This window comes from Alosa pseudoharengus, unplaced genomic scaffold, assembly GCF_046254945.1.
Source record: "Alosa pseudoharengus isolate Yale_2024_CS ecotype anadromous, Long Island Sound unplaced genomic scaffold, YU_APseudo_1.1 YU_APseudo_1.1_scf_14, whole genome shotgun sequence".
Classification (NCBI taxonomy): Eukaryota; Metazoa; Chordata; class Actinopteri; order Clupeiformes; family Clupeidae; genus Alosa; species Alosa pseudoharengus.
Window position 1 is genome coordinate 6,157,543 of NW_027468609.1, and position 24,251 is coordinate 6,181,793.

At 46.1% G+C, this 24,251-nt stretch overlaps 1 protein-coding gene across 2 annotated transcripts in view; it reads right to left on the bottom strand.

The window, feature by feature from the left end:
* Positions 1 to 24,251, bottom strand: part of LOC143122753 (multiple epidermal growth factor-like domains protein 9) — a 70,512-nt gene that overhangs the window by 37,134 nt on the left and 9,127 nt on the right. For both annotated transcript variants that reach the window (XM_076283606.1, XM_076283605.1), the window contains exon 2: positions 10,088 to 10,277. In XM_076283606.1, the coding sequence (XP_076139721.1) occupies positions 10,088 to 10,277 (190 nt within the window). The remainder of the gene's footprint in view (positions 1 to 10,087; positions 10,278 to 24,251) is intronic.

A 24,251-nucleotide genomic window follows, 5' to 3' on the forward strand; every position in this document is an offset into this window, starting at 1 on the left:
CAGATATTCAGTACTATTTACAACAGACTCGGGGTATACTATTTACATGCAGATATTCAGTACTATTTACAACAGACTGGGGGTATACTATTTACAACAGACTGGGGGTATACTATTTACATGCAGATATTCAGTACTATTTACAACAGACTCGGGGTATACTATTTACATGCAGATATTCAGTACTATTTACAACAGACTGGGGGTATACTATTTACATGCAGATATTTAGTATTATTTACAACAGACTGGGGGTATACCATTTACATGCAGATATTCAGTACTATTTACAACAGACTGGGGGTATACTATTTACATGCAGATATTCAGTACTATTTACAACAGACTGGGGGTATACTATTTACATGCAGATATTCAGTACTATTTACAACAGACTGGGGGTCAAAAACAGAGCTGGGAGCTGACCGCCTGCTATTACGCCATATAAGTGGAACTGCAGATTCAGAAGCACTGGGTTCAGAAAGTCAAGGGAAAGAGACGCAGAGAGAGGGTCTGAAACATTGACTGTATATACTGGGTCTGAAAGAGAGAGGAAGGCAGAGGAAAATGTAAGAAAGGATGTCACAGGCTGAGAGGGGGTGAGGAGGGGAGAAGAGATGAGATGTGCTGCAGACATGCTACGCTCTAAATCAAACAGCAGCAGGACACCTTATATGGCCATACGGAGCATGGCTGAGGGTGACAACACAACTGACTGCTGGCAACCTGTCTCCTTCCTCTCCAATGTTCTTTTCTCCTTCTTTCTCTCCCTCTCCATCTTTGCTCTTTCATTCTGCTTCCCTTTCGCCTGCTGATTTTTCTTTCTTTCTTTCTCTTTCTTTCTTTCTCTTTCTTTCTTTCTCTTTCTTTCTTTCTTTCTTTTATTTTTACACCTTTCTTTCTTTACTCCTTTCTTTCAGACCACTGGGCTGCAGATTTCTTTTCTGGAGCAAGTGGCACAAAGTGTCTGTAATTCCTATAATTCATTCTGCAGATAGCACTTGGAAAGTAACTGCTTGGTTGATTTTACTGCATTCAAAAGAGTAGTTCAGGGAAATGCAGCCTTTGAAGAGACATTTTTCTGACAGCTTCCATGTTATATAATATTCAGAATCATGTGCATATCGGTATAGAATGCGTGAAGTTTCAAAAATCCACCACTGTTGGTCTTCAAAATGATGAGAGAAGTCTCAGGCTTTCAGAGATTTCTAGTGATGACTGCAAATCACATATGCAGCATAAATATTTCATGGCATACGATGTGCAAACATACAGACAATTGTTTACATAAAATGCACACTAATGAAAATGATGAGACCAGAGCATCACTTTTGATGTCAGCCCTCCCTCTGCCTCTCTCTGACACACACACACACACACACACACACACACACACACACACACACACACACACACACACACACACACACACACACACACACACACACAGATAAAGACAAAAAGCACTCTTTAAAGTTTAACTGATTATTCCTTTTGAGCACAAAAGCATCTAATCTCACTCTGCTCCCCGGTCCTACCCCCACCCAGCCCCACCCAGCCCCACCCTAGCCTAGTCGCCAGCTTCCCCAGTAGTCCTCCTCTCGCAGGATTTCACTCACAGATGGTGGTCTCCTCCTCTGCCCCTCCCTCCTCTCCTCGCTCTCTTTCCCTCGTTCGCCACTTATACTCGCATCCAGGCTTCTGTGGGGAGGCAGTGGCCAGAGAAAGGAGGAGAAGGAGGAGGAGGAGGAGGGAGAGGAGGAGGAGGAGGAGGAGGAGGGAGAGGAGGACAAGGAGGAGGAGGGGAAAAAAGGGGGTGCTCCCGGTGGCAGTTGCTAAGCAACCGTCCGCATTTATATGAGGTGCAATTTTCTCCACCCTTGCCCATTTGCCAATTTACAGTTTTCCTTATCTTCATGCTGGGATCTCCCACCTTCCTCCTGCTTCCAGCTCTCTCTCCTCAGGCACCTCCAGACTGGAGCACAGCGCTACAGCTCTAGCTGCCTCACTCCCCTCTGGATGGGTTTGCATGGCCTTTGTTCCTCAGTCAGCTCTCTGTGTGTGTGTGCGTGTGCGTGTGCGTGTGCGTGTGCGTGTGCGTGTATCTTTACTTGGAGCTGTAGTGTGTTTGGCGATGGTTGTGGTGGTAGTGGTGGAAGGAATGAGTGAGTGAGGGTGAAAGCGAGAGAGAGAATGAAAGGACGTATTACCGTGTGTGTGTGTGTGTGTGTGTGTGTGCCTTTGGCAGGATTAGCGGTGCTTCATTATGCTCTCTCTGGGTGCCAGGGCTGCAGTGAAGGTCCCTGATTTACGTCCACCCTGGCTCAGAGATGGATGGGGAGGAGAGGGAGTTAATTGTGCATCTCATTCATATAAATTGCTGCTTTAGAATCAGTCAAACTTGCTGACCACAATACTTTGATTCACAACTAGTCCCTGTTTTTATGATGAGGGATCTCAGCGGAATCTGCCTTGAATTCGGAGCACAACTTCCTCAAAGCAAAATGAGCCGTTTGTTTGTGTGCGCGCGTTCCCTCTAGGTCAGCACAAATCCCACAGGTCAGTATCGCTCACATCGCAGGTGTTTCTCGCTCTAGTTCCTCAGGCTGTTTTAGGCTACACACACACACACACACACACACACACACACACACACACACACACACACACACACACACACCTTAAAGAGAAAGAGAAACAGACAGAAACACATACACACTGTATGTCACCGATTTGGGAGAGACGAAAAAAGCTGGTTGTCCATGACTTAATTTCCTCCCTTCTTCAACTTGAACAAATAGGGCACCCACTCCCAGACAGATGTGCTAAGCTTTTCTCATCACTCTTTCAATCATTCTCTCTCCCTTTTTCAGGTCATCAATATGACTGAGGGATTAACTAGTGGGACTGGGTACCAGAGGTTACACAAGGGGAGAGGGGGAGGATTTCTCTCTCTCTCTCTCTCTCTCTCTCTCTCTCTCTCTCTCTCTCTCTCTCTCTCTCTCTCTCTCTCTCTCTCTCTCTCTCTCTCTCTCTCTCTCTCTCTCTCTCTCTCTCTCTCTCTCTCTCTCTCTCTCTCTCTCTCTCTCTCTCTCTCTCTCTCTCTCTCTCTCTCTCTCTCTCTCTCTCTCTCTCTCTCTCTCTCTCTCTCTCTCTCTCTCTCTCTCTCCACTCTGGCTCTTTTGTGGTTCATCTCATTCTTCTTCTTTTTCGGTCCCATAGCTCTCGACTTCTCTCTTCCGTATTCTCTTTCATTCCACTTCTCCCCCATCTCTCTCTTCGCGCCCTCTGTCCTTCCTTCTTTTTGTCCACAACTTGTTCCCTGAGTCACTCTCTCTCTGCACCTTTCTCTCCTTTTTGGATCAACTTCCATCTCGCCCTGCCCCATGGGAGCATCTAGTGTAAGACCCCTGCCAACTTTTGTGTCAGTTAAACCGCCGTGCCGAGGAGGCGACCCAATGACAGGTCTCCACTTTCACACATTAATAATGAAAAAGGCGAGAGTGTACAGTACTATCCCAGCGGCTGTTTATTTGCACAGTCACCAACTCCTGCGTCTCAACGGCGGCCAGCGTGTCAGAAGGGAGAGGGCTGGACAAGGCTGCGACCCCCGAAAAAGCGGGGATCAGATTGAAATAGAAAACCCACAGTGTGCCGCAAGTTCTTTTTGCTCAAATATTTTCGAAAGGGCCAAACTAACTTTTTTTTTCCTCCACTGTCGAAAGTGAATGAACTCTATTCTGTGTTTACAGAAAGAGCAAGTCTGGAGACAAACATAAAGTGCTGAGCGAGGGATTGAGTCTGTAACATTTCACAGGCCAAGATTATCACAACAAAAGGCAGAGAGATTATTATTAAGGCGAGGAGAGTGAAAAACAACAGCATGGAGGGGTGAAACAGGAGCCAAAGAAGGAGCTGTCCTTACACCAGAGGCTCCCTGCAAAGGCTGAACACCCTTTGGGAGTTGGAGAACAACTGGGAGGCTTTTGGAGAAAAACAGGAGGGCGCAAGTCCAGTGATCCAACTGATAAAAACAGTGACTGTATAAAACAGGGGAGCAAGGGAAAGTGCTGTTGATATTGTATCCACTCCATGAGCAATGGCTCGACTGCTGTAGGAGACAGGGAGGCACAGGAGGCTAGGAGTCTGGTTCAGAAGGTTGCGCAACATGAAAGCTGGAGGACTAAGAGGCTGAGGAGGAAGTGAAACCCCAGGTGAGCATTGAGGGAGGAAGAAGGTATTAAGGGTCTTTTCAGGTCTGTGGGAAAGCTGCTGCTGAATGGGTCTACCCTGAGCTGAGCCTTCAGCAACTGCAGTCAGTGCAAAATACCACAAAGGAAGTATCGGGTATTTCAGAAGAGTTGTACAGCTAAGCCCTTGTATTGATCGAAAAAAATGGAAACTGATTGAAAACACATACAAACTAAAATGTCTCCAAAAACTCTCAAAGTAGCACAATGTTTAAGTGCAACATATTGTTGTGCTACATTTACAAGGAAGATTTGTTCGTGGTAGACACCATCCTACTTTCCAAACTGCTCCATGTAATTTTCTTTCCATTATCCTGTCAACGAATATAATTTCTGAGTATAAATACCAAGTTAAGAGTCCTTTCCGACAACTGCAATGTTCACCCAAGTCTTCGCTTGGACAGTGGCCAGCTGTGTTGTGATCATATGAGTTAGCGCAAACGTAAATCCTGGCTTTAGGATCGGGCCTTCCTCTCCCAATGCTGCGGTCTGCCGGCTGTTGCCCATCCTAGAATGTGGCGTATTGTCGTGGAGGCTGCAAAGCGAGGCCGAGTCACTCACGGTTTAATCAGCATTCCTGCTCTGTGGCTTGGCCAGGAATGCGAGAGGGTACCAATTTCGCCTTCCATCCAGCCTTCACCACCGAGCCGCGACCGGCATTCTCTCCTCCTATCGCCCGGCCACACTGCACAGGCATGAATCCACGAGGCTAGAGCCTCCTTTATAGTCCTCCTTCTGCCCTTATGGCTCAGGGAATGGGAAAGGCTTTCTTCACCGAGACGGCAGCATCTCTTTCCAGAGTGACAAAGCCTTTTTTTCCTACATATTCTGTGGTTGGGAAGACGGGCAAAAAAAGCACTGTATCATTTATGTTTGATCTGAAAACAGAGGGTCCTTAAGAGTGAGAGAATATGGGAAAGGCAAGTCTCAGCTCCAGTCAAAAACAGAAGAGTACAGGGGGAGAAAGGAGCCTTGTTGTCTACTAATGGGATCTATAAGTGTGATTGAGATACGGGTGGCGTTTCATGCACTGGAAGGTCACAGGAAACGTGACTCGTGCAGCCATGGCCATTGATCAGCTTCGCCCCTGGCGCCAACTCATACCCAGTCGTGAGCTCGCTCGATACAGACACACACACTCAGACACTCTCACACACACACGCACACACACAGACACACACACGATAGACAGCAATTTGCTGACAAAGGTCTCACCTTCAGCCCTTTTGGATCATTACATGCCATCATTTCCATTTGCTAAAAAAAGCTTCCAAAGATACCTCTGGAGAAGTTTTATGCATAAGAAAAGTCAACTGCTCAATTCTACACATTGGTAAAGAACCCAAAACCCCAAAATATTTTTCTTTAATCTTGTTTAATCTAAACAACTGATACTCCCACAACGAGTCTTAAAGAAACCATAAGCTTGACTTGATATCTAAACACGGGGGAAAAAACGATCCCTCATGGCGACAGACAGACCAATCCCGGTTTGGCACGGCACCACATCATGCAGATCAAAGTGTGAATGTCTAAATTGCAGCTAAAAGGGCACTGATGAGTGCTGCTGACAGGCGTCAGCATCCTCTGGAGTACCAGCTAAGGGCTTTGGAGCACTGCGGAGGTATTGGTTTACGCGGCCGAGTGGTGGCAAGGCTTTTTACAAGGGCACTCTGGCAGACGCGGGTTGATGTCCCAGAGCCCGCTTATAATACCTCGGGGCTGACGAGAGAGATTAAGAAGTTAACATGAATTATTAAAGACGTTTTTTCCCCTTTCCACTCTACACGAGGGAATTTTAAACAGAGCATTCCTGTCTGAGCCGTTTGTCTTTGCTCCAAATCAAACACGGAGATTCGCTGAGCCTTGCATGACTGTATGGATCTAGTTTCCAACTATAGGCCCTGCAACAGGGCAAGCTATAATTACTCATCATGCTTATGGTATCATCAGTGCGCAGGCAGAGGAGGCCTCGCTCAACACTTGCACGCTCTGTCTGCCACACACACACAAACAGGGTCACAAAGACCTCTTCAGAGGGAATGCAAACACACATGCACACTATCACACACTGCCACACATGAACACACACAAAGATACACACAAACATTGCAAGGGCTTGCTTTCCCTTAGCTGTCAATTGCATGTGAACAAACTTGAGCATTACACAAGGAACCAGGATGTAGAAAAGTGGATGAGAGTCATCCCATTTAAAGCTAAGGAAACCTTAGCCTTCGTGTGTGGTGGTTAAGATTAACAACCAACATACCCTGCCGTACAATAGGCAGCCAAGAGCTGCAATGCACTTTATGTGGTCGTATAGTCTACTGTAGCACAGCCACTGAACTTTGTGCTTCATGGCAGCTAATTAACTATCGATTTATTATGTAATAGAATGAAGACAGATGGTGGTCGGGGTGAGTACGGTGACCCAGGACTGTTGGACCATTACGTCCATTTGGGTCCCGATTCTAAACCCAAAACACAGAGAAACAGGACAGAGCTGCCAAATGGCTCGGGGACAAATTGACATTCTGCAGCCAAACACTTTATAATTCGCCAGTCTCTGATTCTGAAAAGCGAATCAAGGAAAACAAGCCGAGAAAGCTGGAGATTTGGAAGATTTACTTTTAAGTAAACACAGGCGTCCTAAGCTTGACAAAAAAAAATACTGCAATTCAACAAGCACTTAGGTGCCAAAAACACAAAACCAATAACTGGATTTTGTCTGTCAGTTTTGCGGTCTCTGTCCGTCCCCTCCAGTCAGTTTAGTCTTGCCCATCACACCTCTTCTCTCTTCACGGTTTAGTCTTGCCCATCACACCTCTTCTCTCTTCACAGTTTAGTCTTGCCCATCACACCTCTTCTCTCTTCACGGTTTAGTCTTGCCCATCACACCTCTTCTCTCTTCACGGTTTAGTCTTGCCCATCACACCTCTTCTCTCTTCACGGTTTAGTCTTGCCCATCACACCTCTTCTCTCTTCACGGTTTTCTTGCTGCTCACCTGAGCAACACCTGGGAGGCAGTTCGAAACCTCCACATCTTCAGTAGAAGGAGAGCACCTGTCTCTCTTACACTGGGCACACCGCCGAGCCGGTTAGGTAGCGTGCCTCTGAGGAGCCTTCTCTCTCTCTCTCTCGAGCTGAAAGAGAAGTAACAACCCCTGCGTGTCCTCCAGTTACTGAAGTGGATACCGAGATCAGATTCCGGGTGGAGAATGTCAGAGGTATTCTTAGACGCAGCACATTCCCCCCACCAGCGAGGCAGGTTTGAAGATGTTGAGAGTGAGTATGCACAAATAGAGCCGGCTAGATTCCTGTCTCTCCATAGGACATACCTTTTGCAATATGTGGTTCCCCACATTGAGCATTTGAGAGTGGATTTAATTAACAATGACGATTAACATCCTTTGATAAGGTCAACTCCTGAAGGGACACGAGTCTGAGATTGACAGAAAGATAAATGGGAAAAGTGAAGAACAAACCAAAGAAAGAAAGACAAACAACTTGAGACAGACAAGATTATCACAAGTAGACAGAGATTGATGACTAGACTGGTGGAAAGGCAGATTGAGATATAGATACATAGATATAATATGCGTATATGAAAATAATGACGGCAACAGAGAGATAACTGGAGACAAAATACCAGAGATGGTATCACACCTGTGCTATCTTGTAAAGACATGGGATGTACTGTATGTTTCAGGTGTGCTGTGCCATCTTGTAAAGACATGGGAGGTACTGTATGTTTCAGGTGTGCTGTGCTATCTTGTAAAGACATGTGAGGTAGGCTACTGTATGTTTCAGGTGTGAATGCGATTATCAGATGGAGATGTGATTGGCATCAGGGCTGAACAGAACTATAGAATGCATGTCTGTGTGTGTGTGTGTGTGTGTGTGTGTGTGTGTGTGTTTCCAGGTGTGGCGACTCACACAAATGCACAGACACACACAAAAAAACAAAGGCTGCGCCCTCAGGCATATTGTATTCATGTCAACAAATAACAGAAGCAGATCCTCCTCTCTTTGTGTGAGCCAAGGATGAGGCCAGAACCCTATGGATTGAATTTAACATCCAACAGTTGGACAGACAGGATAAAGTCACACACCCTCCAGGCAAGCAGGTAACCTGACATACAAGAAGAACAGCAACAACAACACAATACACACACACACACACACACACACACACACACCAAGTCATGCAACACAATTAAATTACATTACTGTGGACATTACTGCAATATTCTGGCTGGCTCCCCACGTACTACACAGTTTTCATGAGAAGGAATGCTTAAGCCAACAGCCATGATTTATGATGGAATATTCAGTGCCCCACCCCCCCCCCCCCCCCCATCTTCCTAGTGACAGTAAATACACAGATTTTCCATCAGAGCTCACCACTCCATCAAAGGTGGGGTGGGGGAGGGGGTGGTTAAACAGAGCTTAAATGACGGGGGCAAAAACCAGACTGGCGCGCTAACCCAAGCCAGTCAACCACAAACGCTGACCCAGATCTGCCCGACACGCAGCTCAGATGTGGGGTAAACTCATCTTATTATACACAGGTACGACGGCTGTCAGCGACAGCCGAGGAATAACCAAAACGGGAGTTCCCAGGAAATACAAAAAAACACATAGCACCAGGAACTAATGTTTAATTTTCATGAGTAAGGGGGTTCTTCACTGTAAAAATGCACTGCAATGTACATGGACAAAGAACTATCAATAGTTCTCCTACACAGACCTCTTCAGAGCGTTCCACCTAGAATCCTTAATGGCTCTCAAAGGGCCAGTTCTGGGTTCTAGATTAGTCTGGGCTTTCACTATAAGTGTGACTTTGTCAGCACAAAGTGACTAAAAAATTTACTGGATTTCAGCGCCTTGAGCTAATCTCACAGCACTCGCAATCACGGCTCCTTATTACCCTTCCGACACCGCCAAACAGCCTATGAAATCATTCAGCTACCCTTCTAAAACGTCATATCAACAGAGTATGCCGCACCTTGCCACAAAATATCACCTCTATAACCCAGCAATGGGGTCATAAGTAACCATATACAGGCCATAGCTTCTGACGGTTCCCATATAAAGGGATGGATATTTATGGAGGAAACAGGATTATTGGGGCGTTTTTCCTCCAGAGACCTGGGATCAGAGCCAGGTTATTCTTTATGCATCCATGCCTGAGGTGGCTTCTCCCACCGGTCTACACTGCACACGCTGCCACACACAACAACAAGTCAGCAAATAGCAACAGAACTTGAGCAAAAAGCCCAAGGTGGACATTCTGCTGAAGTTAGTGAGGGCAAAGTAACAACTCTGTCACCAGCTACCATACTAATAGCACAATAAGGAACATAATGAATTACGGTACGAGGCAGAAACCCACAATACAAATGCTGAAGGGAAGTAATTTAGTGTGTCACATCACACACACACACACACACACACACACACTTGGACAGTGCATTCATGCCATGTCCTATAACGTCATCTATTTTGGTTTTAAGTTACAATGTCCTTTCTACATAACCTTCACAAAAAAGTAGGTGAAGGGTCAATTGAGCATAATGTCCTGTTGAGCCATTCTTTTTGAATGCAGGCAAGGAGGTCCACAGACATGAGGGCCAACCACCACGCCCTCTATTCAGTCATCTTAGGTCACAGAGCACCCAAGTGATCACAGACATTACTCAAATATGTTTGCCTGCATGAAACAAACTGCGTAGAAACCCCATCTTGTTTCCATCTAATGCCAATTCACAACAATCAATGACATCACATAAAATTCACCAGTGAGTCCACACGCTAGTTAGAAATCTTTCGCCTACCTGTCACAAAGAGTGCTGACCGCTCCGAAGGAGTCGCATCCACAGGGCAGGCACCCGGTGGAGCCGTTGTTGAAGTATCCATCCTCGCACCCGTCACACTGCGTGCCCGCGTAGCCCTCCAGGCAGACGCACTGGGCCGTCTCCAGGTTACAGTCCACCGTGCCCTCCGCGCTGCAGTTGCATCCGAGATCTGGCAACATGGAGGAGAAGAAGGCAATTTAGATTCAGAGCAGGGAGGCCAATCAATCAGACAGAGTACAGCAGTGAGCATATTGTAACCTAGATAAATATGAATGTGATTCTATGAATAGAGTAGCCCATTCGGCCTGACACAAAAGCTGCCTTGGAAGTAAAAGTGCTTTATATTCATTCACTTCTATTGAAATAGATTGAAGTTTTAGGAGGGATACTTCACAGTGATAACTGCTTCAGAGCTTTTGGATTTACAAATGTCAACAACCTTCCTTTTACTTATTACCAGCCTACTCTTCCATGAGTGGTCCTCCACACATCACAGCACACAAACAGAGATGCCTAAGAACCTGCTGAGTTTGTCCTGGGCATACAAGCCAATGGTGTTCCAGGGGAGATGTGTACTTTATTTCTTTTGTTACCATTTGGATATATAGAATACTACGAATGAAATACCAACAAATTTAAACAAATTCTTTTTTTTTTTGTGTAGGTATGTCTTAGTTTGCTTTCCTGTGTCTTATTCCAAATCCCTGGAATAATCAAACTGATGCAGACTGAGCTTTTCAGGAAGCATAATAAACTTAAGCCGTAATGTCTTAAGTGGTAAGCGGTGGCATTTAAATAAGGAAATCAGACTGGAGGATTACACTCAATAAAGCTCCTTCCTTTTTGTGGGCTCGGATTTTATGCCCTCTAAAAAATGCATGGTCCCTCAAAAGAGTGTGAATATTTAAAACGCAGAAGCGTTTATAGAAATTAAAAAAATCTTCAAGGCACTCTGAAATGAGCGTTTAAATCTCCGCCATCCCTACCCCAATCAGTGAAAGCTCTTTATTAAGTGCTAATGTTACAGAAGGCCACAGAGGAAATGAAAGCTATCTGATTCTAATAAGGTGTTAGCAGAGGTCACAGCGGCTTGCTGGCTAGGACCCAAGAACCTTGGCCTGTCTGGATGCCGAGCAGACGTGCTTTTGACACCAGAGCTCTACTGCATGGGAATACTTGCTGCACCGAGAGCTCTGTGCAGAGAGTTGCATAGTGATGTCCTTGTCACAGAGGTTTTTATTTACATTTGACTCAAGCTGGGGCTTGCCAAAAAAACATGCCTACCGAGGGGCCTGGAAACCTGATGATCTGGACCTAGTTGTGAGAACTCACGTCATAACGGAGCAGACAGGCAAGGACTTCACACCCTTTCATGGTGTCCAGTGAGGTTCTGGGCAATCTGACCATAAGTCTTGTGTGTCAGCCAAGCATTCAGGCTGGTGGAACTGTAGAAGTGTGCCGCAAAGAAGAAGCACCTTAATGGAAATAGCCCACAATAAATCCTTCAGCGCTCGAGAGTGGTTTCTCCAGAGGGGCTAAGCCAAGTCCTGGAGTCAAGTGAATTTCCACTTTCGTTTTTGAGACAGAAGCCAGGCTAATGTGTCCAGATTTGTAAGAGGACAAAGAAAAACTGCTTCCATATTCAGTGTTCTGTGACCGCAAGTTCCCCTGAATTTAAACAGAAAATGAAACGGAGCCACACACACACACACACACACACACACACACACACACACACACACACACACACACACACACACACACACACACACACACACACACACACACACACACACACACACACTAGACTCTAGATGAAAGCTCCTACATTCCAAGTTCCAAGAACCACAGGTTCCCCTGAAATTTATGTGCAGAACAGGAGTTACACAACCTATGAAAACATGTCCGAACTCGTTGAGCCCCAACGATAAACGACCAGGTAATACTACTACACCTACAGGAACAAGTTGTTATGAACCCTTCACTGAATGTGTGTGAACCTAGAACGGACTTATTCAGGTGAGATCTTATCTAACACATCCAATTCATCACAGCTGTCACTTTAATGGTGTTATCTCTGCTCATGGCTTCAGCATGAATCTCTTTAACACAGGGGGGACTGCAGTGGGGATCCAGACTAGAGTTGGACTGGGGAGAGAAGCCTCATTAATGCCTCATTAAATATTTAACAGGCATTCATTAAGGAAGCCCATCATAGGAGCAAAGGATGTGTTTAATGAAAGACGGAGAGAGAGATGGAGAGAGAAATATGTGAATGTGTGTATAAAAGAGTCTAATCATGTCTCTGTTGTAGCCCTGACCTTGAAGTGATAATTGCGTTATGGCATGAAAATGATATTGTAGCGGCTGAATTATCTGGCTCTTACTTCCCTTCGAAGCAGAGAGAATTCTTTATTTGATCTGGAGTCAACACACAGCCTTCTAAAAAAGGCGACCAGAAGCCTTAAACAGGGACGCGCTCCCAAAGAAGTAATTTCACAGCCAGCTTGGGTTCCGCTCTCATTACCCATTCGAAAGCTCTTCCATATTAAAAAACAAAAGATAAGTTGTCATTCAGAGGAAAATTGACGCACAGACGCTCTGAATGTTTAATGCAAAAAACAATGCAGAAGTCGCAAAATAGATCCAGGGGGATCATGGATGGGACAAGTCCCCACAAGTCTCTGTGCGTGATGTGCCAGAGAGTATTCTGTGACATGAAGGTGAGTGAGAAACCCACTTCTGTGCACAGCGTGAGGGAACAGCGTGTGTGTGTGTGTGTGTGTGTGTGTGTGTGTGTGTGTGTGTGTGTGTGTGTGTGTGTGTTAATAAACAGACCCACTCAGCACTACGGGGAACAGGACGTTCCAGTGGACGGACATCTAAGGCCATGTGTGTGTGTCTGTTGGAGTCTGTTTGAAAGAGAGAGAAAAGGTGTGCGTGTGTGTCTGCTGCAAACTGAGAAAGGCCACATTTTATCAGGACCTTCTCATCCAGCTGGGCAAACTGTTCCCTTCTTTTAGTGCTGAAGGGGTATGTATGCACACTGTGTGTGTGTGTGTGTGTATTCTTTTTCTGTGCGCCTTCACGAGCAACACAAAAACATTGTTGAGTTGCATCAACATTAAAAGATTCAAAACAAGGCGCCCGACCAAACAGGGATTTTACACAGGCACGAACATCAGAGCCGCTAGTCACTGCAGCTGAGCTTACAAGCCTCCAGAACCTGATTATGGCCCTTATCCAGGACCAAGAGCAACACACACACACACACACACACACACACACATCAGATCACATCAGAAAGAGAGAGAGAGAGAGAGAGAGAGAGAGAGTCTGTGTGTGTGAGATGCAAGGCCTTCTTCTCCCAACGAGACATCATCTGACTTTCTGTGGTAACTTATTAGTACATAATTCATGTATTATTGCCCTCTCATGCACTATAGTGCAGCAGTATTGCAATTCTTTTTAGAATCCCTGACTTGAACAGGTAACAACTGAATAAATCTTCATTCTGGCTGTAAAATATGGTTACAATCCAACAATTAAATAGTCATAATCATCTAACCTTACAGCCATAAAAATCAACCAAACAAAAACTCTAATTTGCCAAGGAACGTGATTAAGCGTGTGTGAATCCCTGGCTAAGATGCCAATGGCTGTGTCCCACTGGTCCTACTGCAGTTAGATTAGCTGCATATTTTCCAGTGGCAGAGTAATGTAATCTCTGTGTTTCCAATTACCACGGCGCAGAAGAGAGGAGAGCAGAGGAGTTAGCCTTCCCTTCCCCTGGGACTGACACACATCAGGCACAAAGACCAAGTGTGAGTGGGGACCTCTCTTTGTGCGACTGAAGGAAGGAGACGGTGTGTGTGTGTGTGTGTGTGAGAGAGAGAGTGTGTGTGAGAGTGTGTGTGTGTGTGTGTGTTGGGGAGGGTGTAAGTAGGTGCAAGTGTGTAGAGGTACTGAATATCTATGAGGATGAAAGAGAAAGAGACACAGTGTGTGTGTGTGCGTCTGCGGTATTTTTGAGAGTGTAGATGTGTACATGTATATCAGCGATCTTCGGGGAGGAAACAGAGAGAAAAAAGAGAGAGATAGAGTAAGAAAGAAGGAGAGAGAGAGAGAAATAGAGAAAGGAAGAGAGTGCACAGAGAGAGCAGACGGGGGGTGGAAGTGTGTGTGACAGAGATAGAGGGGTGCAGATGGGGGGGGGGGGGGGGGCCCGAGCAGATCTCCCGGGTGATGGAGTGTTGCAGCCACCAGCGAGCGGCTAATGTGTTTGTGCTAGGTGCACTCCCAGGGCCCACAATGTGGCAAATCAAAGGGAAGCAATCCTGGCAACGCGAACAAAACACCTCCACAATGAGGACAAATACCGAGGAGGCACATATCAGCAGGTCAAGGATGTCTACAGAATCCCAATGAAGAAAACTTGAAATACAGAGGCCCGGGTAAGAGCAACACCTGCAGGGTATTTTTTATCACACTACTTCAGATGAAAGCCCTTCTTTTCCAGATTTGATCCCTTACTATAGTGCTATTCAAGACCATAGTGACAGTATTTTCAAATCTAAAAGCAACATCTTTTTTGTGTCTTGGTGTACATTCATTTAGGCAGGAAAAGATAATTAACTTCATGTCACGAGTATTTTGTCAACTTTAATAAGCTTTGTTATTCACACGTAGCCTTTTTTACGCTACTCTGAAGGTCACGCTGCATTGTAGAGTAGCCCGTCATTTGAGTGTCATTGTTTTACAGCATCCTTACACACACCCCCACACACCCACACACACACACACACACACACACACACAGCTCTGCTGCATCCCTCAGTGGCCCAGTGTGTCCTGTCAGAGGATAAATAGGACGTCGGGTGGATATATATATATATAGCACTAGCACAGCCAGCAGTGCACAGCGCTCAGCACGCGACTCTCCCACAAGTTGGCTTGGGGGGGGGGTGTGGTGGTGGAGCTGTCTGGAAATCGGAGAGCACATCGGAGGTGACCTTGCTGCCGATAAGATTACACAATGCCAGCGTGTAGCAGATAAAGGCAGCTCTCTCCTCACCTCCTCCTGTGCTTTATAATCACTGTGGGGGTAACGGCTGCAGGGGCATGAGATAGAGTGGAGAACACTTTCATTTTTGGAGGGGAGAGAGAGAGAGAGAGAAAGAGAGAGAGAGGATGAAGTGCGGATGATGGGGGGCCTCTATTTGTCAACGCTGTGGCTTTTTCAGGAGGCTATTAAGGTCCATGCCTGGTGATTTGCAGATAATGAGGCAAGCAACAATGGGCTTTGTTGTGCAATGTTGTTGTAGGAACAGAGTACCGCCAGAGTACACACACACACACACACACACACGCACACACACACACACACACACACACACACACACACACACACACACACACACACACACACACACACACACACACACAAAAGTGAACATCAGACAACTTTATGAAACTAAATCTGTACACATTCCAACTTGAAAAAACAAACAAATATTACACCATAAATTCCACAGGTCATTAGTCCCTAGGCTTTTACCAGAAACAACATGGCCACCCACCAGAAGTTATTAAAGCACAGGAAAGATAGGAAGAGTAGGGGACATGTGCATGTTGGGTGGAAATATAAATTCAGTGTCAGTCAGAAACCTGACCAAACCAAAGTGTGTTTGTTGTGGTTTGGTACCGAGACAATTGAGAGGAGACAAATGAGATGAATACGTGTGTGTTTCTACAAGTCACGTCTCATCTCTCGTGCTCTCTCAGCTCACGTCCGTCCAGTTGCTATGCCGCACCTGGGCAGACTCGACAGCATTTCAGGCTACATACTGAAACGACTGCTGGCAAGTGACAGCAGATAAACCGCACTCTCAAGTATATTCTCTTTACTTATTTATTAATGCCATGTCCACAGACGCGTTTCGGCCTAACCCATCATCAGTGTGTCAGTGTGTGGCCGAAACACGTCTGTGGACATGGCATTAATAAATAAATAAAGAGAATATACTTGAGAGTGCGGTTTTTCTATTCTAAGTTGTCACCTTTCAACTTGCACCCGAAATTGTTGTGAGATTTAAAGTTGAGCGCGCCTGTTCTCACTACTAAGTGACAGCAGATCACACTCCTCATCCTAATCTCCTAATCGTGCCTCTCAGACCCTCCCCACAGCAGCCAAATGGGGCCGGGCAGCATGATGGGCGGTACTCTATGGGCCACGATGAGTGATGCTGAACACCGCTGCCAAGTTCCAACGCGGTTCTGTCACTCCACATTGGGGCCGGCGTCTTTGGCAGCCGGGCGAAAGCTGTCACTGATGAGGAACATCGGCTGGGTGAGATCGATGAAGATGGCAGACAAACAGATGCCGATTGAGGCTGTCGCCGGTGATTTGGCTGAACCAACACCTCACTGCAGAGCTACTGAGGGTGGAGATATCTTGCTGGATGACCTGAAGCCCACTCTAAGAATAAGAGTTTTTTAAAAGTGATAGTTCTTAGTGTTTTATTATGAATAAAAAAAATATTTTGAATGTATGTTGTGTGAAAAGGGGGAAATGGCCTGGAAACACACTGAGAATGAATACCTGCAGTAGTGGTTGAAATGAGCATCCAGTAAGGGTTAGAATAACATTACCGACCAAATGCATTCACAAACAAAAGCAATCAAAAGATTGTGTCCATTTTAACAAATAAATGTCTTTTGAGGTGAATCCAATTCAAAAGTAAATACGTGTTTAACTGTCCCATTACTGCCACTCAAATGACCACCATGGGTGAGGAGGTGAAGCAGCTACCCATTAGCAGGGCTATTAGCACCATGATTAACACACATGCTACAGTACAGCACAGGAGCACTTCCCTGCAACGCCAACACCCCAGGCTAGTGAAAAGAGGTTTTCTATTCCTCATACCACATTAGCATGTAACTGATTGACTCCACTTGCTGCTGGAACGGAAAGCTCAAAACTAGTTAAAGCATATTTATCCTTGTTACAGAAATATGTTTCTTTTTTTAAAACAATAAAGAGAGCAACTTGGAAGTAGAGCAAACTGAGCAATGACTGCAGCAATGACTGCATGTACAGAAACATAATAAATCAAGCCAATGTGAACATCTGCTCTTTTAAAAAGATCAGACCTCTCCACCAACCACCCTCAATTTATATCCAGAGCCATGTTCCTCCATGTGGGGAAGAATGGCAGCAGCAGCAGAGATGGGAGAACGATCATAATCCTTCTGAAAGCTCCTAAGGAGCCCCAAACAGCGGGGGAGAGGAAGACTTTGTTACAGGGTGACCTGGTAAGCATCTCCAGGCAAGCGCATGCAATTTTCTTTAATGTCAAGTTAGACGATTATGTGGGAGACTTTCATTTTACAGAATTGTAACAGCACTTCTGCTACGGGGCAATTATGTCTACTTCAAAAAGCACCTCCTAATGAGGGACTATTCCCAAGGAGACCCAGGATACAGAAGAGAATTACAAAGTTTTCAGTCCGGAGAAAAACAGAGGGAACTAAAGTGTGTGTGTGTGTGTGTGTGTGTGTGTGTGTTGGACATCAAAATTCACATATTTTCTCCTAACAAGGCCTATATAGCATTTTAGCCTGTCGTCATGCTCCTTGTGTCACGTAAGCCTGCTGCTTGTAATAAAAGATAGCAGCGTGCAGAACAATGGACCTCTGACAGTGCTCCACTGTCTTATGTCTCTCTGCATCATTCAGAGAGGGCAAACATGGGTAGGAGGTGACCTTTCCAGACACATGCCGTTTCAACGGGCACGGGCAAAGCACCAGGCCATGCCTGTGGTCCCTGGCGGGAGGTCCCTACTCGCGTAACGAGAGCCTGTGGCTCTTGCCCCGGCCCTTTTATGTAAGACTTGTTATGATGGCGATTACACAACCCGTGTGGAGCTGGCCACAGTGTAGCACAGTGCAGCGCTGTCGCTCCGGGCACTTGCTGGCTAGCTGCTGCTGCTGCTGCTGTTTCCGTGGTGACGCCCAGGTTCACGGTGGCCCTGTCAGCCTGTGTTTGCCACCGGCTCACGAGATCCTCCCGACTTCCCCCAGTCGGACTGGATCCCGTTACCAAGGCGGCGCCACGCTCACCTGCCCCTGCCCATCACTGCCCAGTGCCCACGCAGAGTCCCAGAGTCACCATCACAGGTCAGAGAGCTTGCAGCCAGTTAGCCTACAAATCAATCTCTTTACTATCCTCAGACTTCCATTCAACTCCAACTCACATGCTACTCTCCCTGCCATGACACTCACGCTAGTGCACTGCTCTTCTGGCCCTGCCTCTACCTCACTGTAGGCTACCATCCCTCTGCTGCCCCCTTCTCTACTTGATTACGCAATGCCACATCTGCAACAACAGACCATGCAGGTCACCACACTGAAAGGTATAGCACAAAATAAAGAAACCTACCGTGTGAAAGAGTGAAACGTCATCTCTAATACACACACACACACACACACACACACACAAACACACACACAAACACAAGGTCATGTATTCAAACACAAACATGCACGCAGACCCACTCAAACATTCAGACACTGATCGATGTAAATGGAGAAAGAGGAGACTTTTATTGAGACCACCATGTCAGGCAGACATGCACGTATATGCTCACAGCGGGGATGTTGCTGTCAGGTTGAGCACATCACAAAGAGCAGAGACACTTATGTAATGCACACGTGACAGTCACACCACCCCCCACCACAACACTGTCATATAGGAAAAACAAACATACTTTCATCATGCAAAATGCTTTCAGAAGATCGCTTTACAATAAACAGACTTCAAAGTCATTTCAGAGGCTGCAACAATTCTTCTATTCTCTCTGCTCCTGGGTATCTATGTGATAGATAGATAGATAGATACTTTATTGATCCCCAAGGGGAAATTCAATGTGACAGAGGATGAGCTTTGACAGCATGTAAATGTACTAACACTTCATATTAGTTTCTGACCAAATGATGAGACCAAAAGTTACATCAAGTCTTTATGTTTATTTGTAACATTATCAATGATAGAATATGGAGCTGCATGTGCACAGATTATAGCCACAGATGCCGACATAGCAAAGGATAAAAAAACTGACTGGAAACAGGCATCAAACAAAGCCTGCTGCTGAATATCCTTGATACATACTCCTTATATAACGCCCTGTCTATACGATCAGCCATGTGGGTGACAAGCTGACGCAGCATTCACCATTCAGCCTGCACTCATGGAAAGAGTGTGATGACTTTCATAGATCAGATACTTGATTATCCTGTCTGTACACTCTTTTCACAATCATAACAGTACAATCAACAAAGGCCAGGATTATTTTTTTTTATTTGAGTATTTGAGTTTATTTTTTTTGTTTGGAAGCGACAGTGTTTACAGAACAAGATTCCAGCCCATTGCACCATTTAAAACAGTGTAGAAGTTCAAATATTGCTTTTTGATGCAAGGCTGCACTTTCTGACATTTCAGAGGCTGTGGGAGTTAATGTTAGCAGGTAGTGGCAGGCGATCTGACATTTGACAAAAAACAGACAGACACACACACACACACACACACACTTCAGATAATGAGTGGTGGATCCCTGCGGTGTGTTTACAGCATGTCCGCCAGAGATGGGATCCAGCCATTAAAGTGCACCCCACCTCCTCCCGCTCTACACACACACACACACACACACACACACCTCCTAAGTGCTGACACAAGACTGTCTCCACGCAAACACACAGAAATAACAACGCCGAGACAAAGTGCAGACCACCAGAAAAGGGCAGAGCGGCACATCCGCTAAAGCAAACCGATGGTCCGCGCAAATATTTCTCTCCATGGCATTTTCTTTTGATTGCATTGACACTGCTGACCCAGCAGACATATGGCACACTATTTACCTTCTGCTGCAATTCATGCAGCTTTTGAGACAAATCTGTGAATGAGTCCCATCTGAGTTTGGAGGGATAATCTCATGCAGCGGATTAAGGGGGAAAAACAACAACAGAGCACTCGAGCTAAATTACATGACTGTTTTCCCATGACGAACGCGGGGTGCGGATGATGAAGGTGGGGTGGGGGGGGGGGGGCGGGGGGGTGTTTGGGTGCGGGTGCTGGAGAGCGTGCTCACACAGTAGCAGACTCCAGACTCGTGAGCTCACGGACAGACGGACAGACAGACAAGACAGACAGAAGACGAAGCTCAGGGGAACAGACTCTGACAGGTACATTTATCCGGGATGCGAAAGAGTATTCAGTGGCACGCCTACATCCAGCGCAGAGTATTCAGTGGCACGCCTTCATCCAGCGCAGAGTCGAAATAAATCCAGTGGGGCTGTCACCTCACCACTGCCGGCTTTATGAGAAGCCTGACAAAAAAAGCAGATTTTCCGTATAGCCTAGCTCAGCTCAGCTGGGAATGGCTCAGCAAAGCTCTCAGGTGACGCTTTTGATTTCTCCGACAGTTCTCTCAATCTCTCTTTCTCTCACTCTCTTTCTTGATAGCAGGTAAAAAGGAGACTATAAAGGCGTGTGGCCTGGACTAATAAAGTGCAGCCGTGCCACAGTCCGACTGCATATATCCCAGCAGGGGCTTGATCAGAAACTGAAAGAGCCGCCATCTCTCCATTCCACTACAAGTCTCCTCCTTCAGTGGGGGACAACATCACAACAAGACAAGAGTAGGGTGGAGTATAGGGTAGGGTGTGCCCATGTGTCTGTCTGTGGGCAGGTTGGCATGACCATGGCCTATCAATCATCCGATGCCAGGCTGCCAATGTGGTCTTCTCTCACCCCAGCAAGGAACTCCCAGCAGGCAGGTTTACAGATTGATGGCAAGCAGATGTCTCCATGATGAGACACCCCCTCCCCTTCTGAGTACTGTAACCAAACCACCAGAGGCTTACAGAATAAGGGAAAACAAAAAGTGTGACAGTTGCAAATTTCCGATGACTTCATGGGTGTCTATCAAGCAGTGCCACACAAATGAGTATTTTCTTCCTTTATGCGGTGTCTTTTTATGGCGTCCTCTTAGTGTTCCATTTGCTATAAATCTACACTGGTATTCCTTTGAAAAAAAAAAAAAACACACACGGTTTGGCAATGCTACCATTTCAGTTCTGCTTCGCTGGGCGCACACACTCTCTTTACAGAAGAAATTGAATGGAGTCACATCATATTATCCCCGGTTACAGTGGATGGGTTTCCTGCTGGGGAACAACAAATTGTAGACCCACCTGCTGGCAGAGTATATTTGCAGCAGTAGGTAACAAACACCCCGTTGTACAGCCCTTGTGTTTCCTTAACACAGTCTGCGCGTGACCTATAAGGAGCTACGGAGTGAACCACTCCTATGTACACAAAAAACCCCACTGAAATTCATGCTCAATTTCAGTCAGACATTTATCCATCTATGTTGGTATCAGTATTGATATGCGTACACATCTATGTTGGTATCAGTATTGATATGCGTACACAAGTAAGCAAACACGGGACCTTGGTGTTGTCAACACCATTTTCTCTATGTTGTCCTGCAGGACAACAAACACAAACAAATAAATGACAAATCACATTACATTCCCATTAACATAGGGGTTTCCTTAGCCAACATCAGTTTCCGAGGACAAAGCACAATAGGGCACGTGGGATGCCACATGCCATTAGATCCTCATTGATTTGGGGAAAGTCATTGATCCCCACCATGCGTAAACAGAGCCTCCCACTGATTTAGAGCACGTTCATCACCACAGCATCACCACCACTACGAGTAATCTCCCAACGAGGTGCTTGGGAGACATTCACAAACTAATTGGGCTAGCCTCCCATATTGCGGGCGCAGTTCACTGGCCAAGGCCCCTGCTGGGTGTTTTGTTCATGTTCCGTGGCCCTCCGTGATGATGATTTCCTTAGTAGTGTGTGCATGCTGTGTGCACTAGGCTTCCGAAGAGCGCAGATCAAATTACTCCAATTCCCCAAAGTGCTGGAGAGGTGGGAAACAGAGAGGAGGTGAGCACACCCATACCACTGACAGCAATCTTATCTCCATCTGCAGTCCCTTCACTCTTTTGGTGCCTGTGGTGGCAACAAAGTCCCTTCAATCAGGGTAAAAGGATATCAGCTGGCTATGTTCCGGTTTGTTTCAGATTTATTAGGAGTAAGCTGGATGAGATGTGAAACACAAGCACAAGATGTGGTGTCATTTTAAGAACATGACTATTACTGTAGACACATGGCAAACAGTGCCAGAGCATATTCAGGGGTATTGGAAAGGATGATGACAAGTGTGTAATGAAATGTAACAGCAATGCGATCACTGTGCCTTTCGCAAGCACAGCTCATCCAAATCTGTGAACGGGGGTGAACGATTTACTCAGGTTACACAGCATCCAGCGACAAAAACGAGAACAAAGGAGAAAAGCTGCTTACGGCCTTGTCCTCATGCTGTCGGGCCGTTGTTTGCTATGGCGGGATTACCGACGCAAAGTCTCCTCGTTCCTGTGACCGCTGGCTCACCGGCCTGTCTCACCGCATTTGCTTGTCTTACTGTACAGCTTTGGCTTCCTCCACCTTCCTCTCTGCTGTTGGTCTTATGGCTCTGAACGCAGCCCTGGGATCACTAGATTCAGCACTGGGATCACTAGATTCAGCCCTAAGGACCACTAGATTCAGCACTGGGATCACTAGATTCAGCCCTAAGGACCACTAGATTCAGCACTGGGATCACTAGATTCAGCCCTAAGGACCACTAGATTCAGCACTGGGATCACTAGATTCAGCACTGGGATCACTAGATTCAGCACTGGGATCATTAGCCAGATGAGCACAGCATCAGCAGCGCTCTAGTCTAGTAAACCAGCAAAAACAACCCATCCTCCTATCAGTGGCGTTTAAATTGTACTGCTCATCAGTCGTCAGGGACACTAAGCCCACAGCACATGGTGGCGCCCATTACAACAACAATGAGGGGCTGTCACTGAGATTCCATATGGCTGAGGTCACAGAGGTCAAGGGTGAGTCACTGGGGTCAAATAGATTGGGGTCACCAGACGGTTATCTCTGGACTGTCAAGTCAGAAGAGTTCCCATAAAACCTCTGAATTACCAACAAAAATCAAATCAAATCATAAAGATAAATGAATCTCCATTAGAAAAGAAAACAGCTATCTATGGCATTTTGCTCCAAACAACATGTGCTCTTCCGATTTATACTGGAACACATACACACAGACACACACACACACACTGTACCATAAAAACCACAAGCCTCAGCATTTCTCTTAAAAATAGGTAAGCGAGGAGAAAACTAAAACAGATGAGTAATGAGGTTGTCAGCTGGGCTGTGAAAGTGAAGTAGAAGCTGCAGAGTCTCCCCAGCACAGAGGACTATTCCTGTAGGCCTAGCACGTTTGAGCTCATCACACTCCCTGTGGACAAGAATGTGAGGATCTGGCCTTGGCTTTCCACACCACACACCACAATCATCTTTGACCTCCTCACCACTCCTATCTTCACTGCTCTCTCGCCCAGTCACACCAGCCACGCAAATCTGCAAATCTTCTCCAGCGGTGAGACACCACATATGCGCCAATCACAGGGAAATCAGCTGGGTGAAAAGGGAAGATGCAGAACTGAATGAGGCTGAGAGGGAGGGGGGAAAAAAGATAGTTCAACACAGCAGGGGCCGGAGCAGAAGTAAGAAAAAAGGGGAAGAGAGTGAGATCACCACACAGGAACCCAGTCTCTCTGTCATGAAGCTGTGGGTTACTTTTCCGTCTGAAGGGGCTGATGGACAATGCCAGAGCTCGGTTAATGGACACAATGCATGGCACAATGGCAATTAAAGCACTCGGCCCCTATCCTCTCTGAGCCTCCAGCGGTGCATACATTTTCTGCTCCATAGGAAAGAAGTTATTCAGGCCCTTTATGGAAACAGAGGCGACGACCGTCTAAGGGGAGCCGTGTGCAAAGGGCACTAGCATTGAACGCTTCAAAAGACCTTTTTTGTTAAAAAAAAAAAAAAAAGACTAAAGCCAGTTTTGTTTGGCAGCTTACCAGGAAATAACTGCCATTCTGTTTTCTCCCATATTCTGAAGCTTTTCAGGATTTCTATTGTAACCTATACTATGTC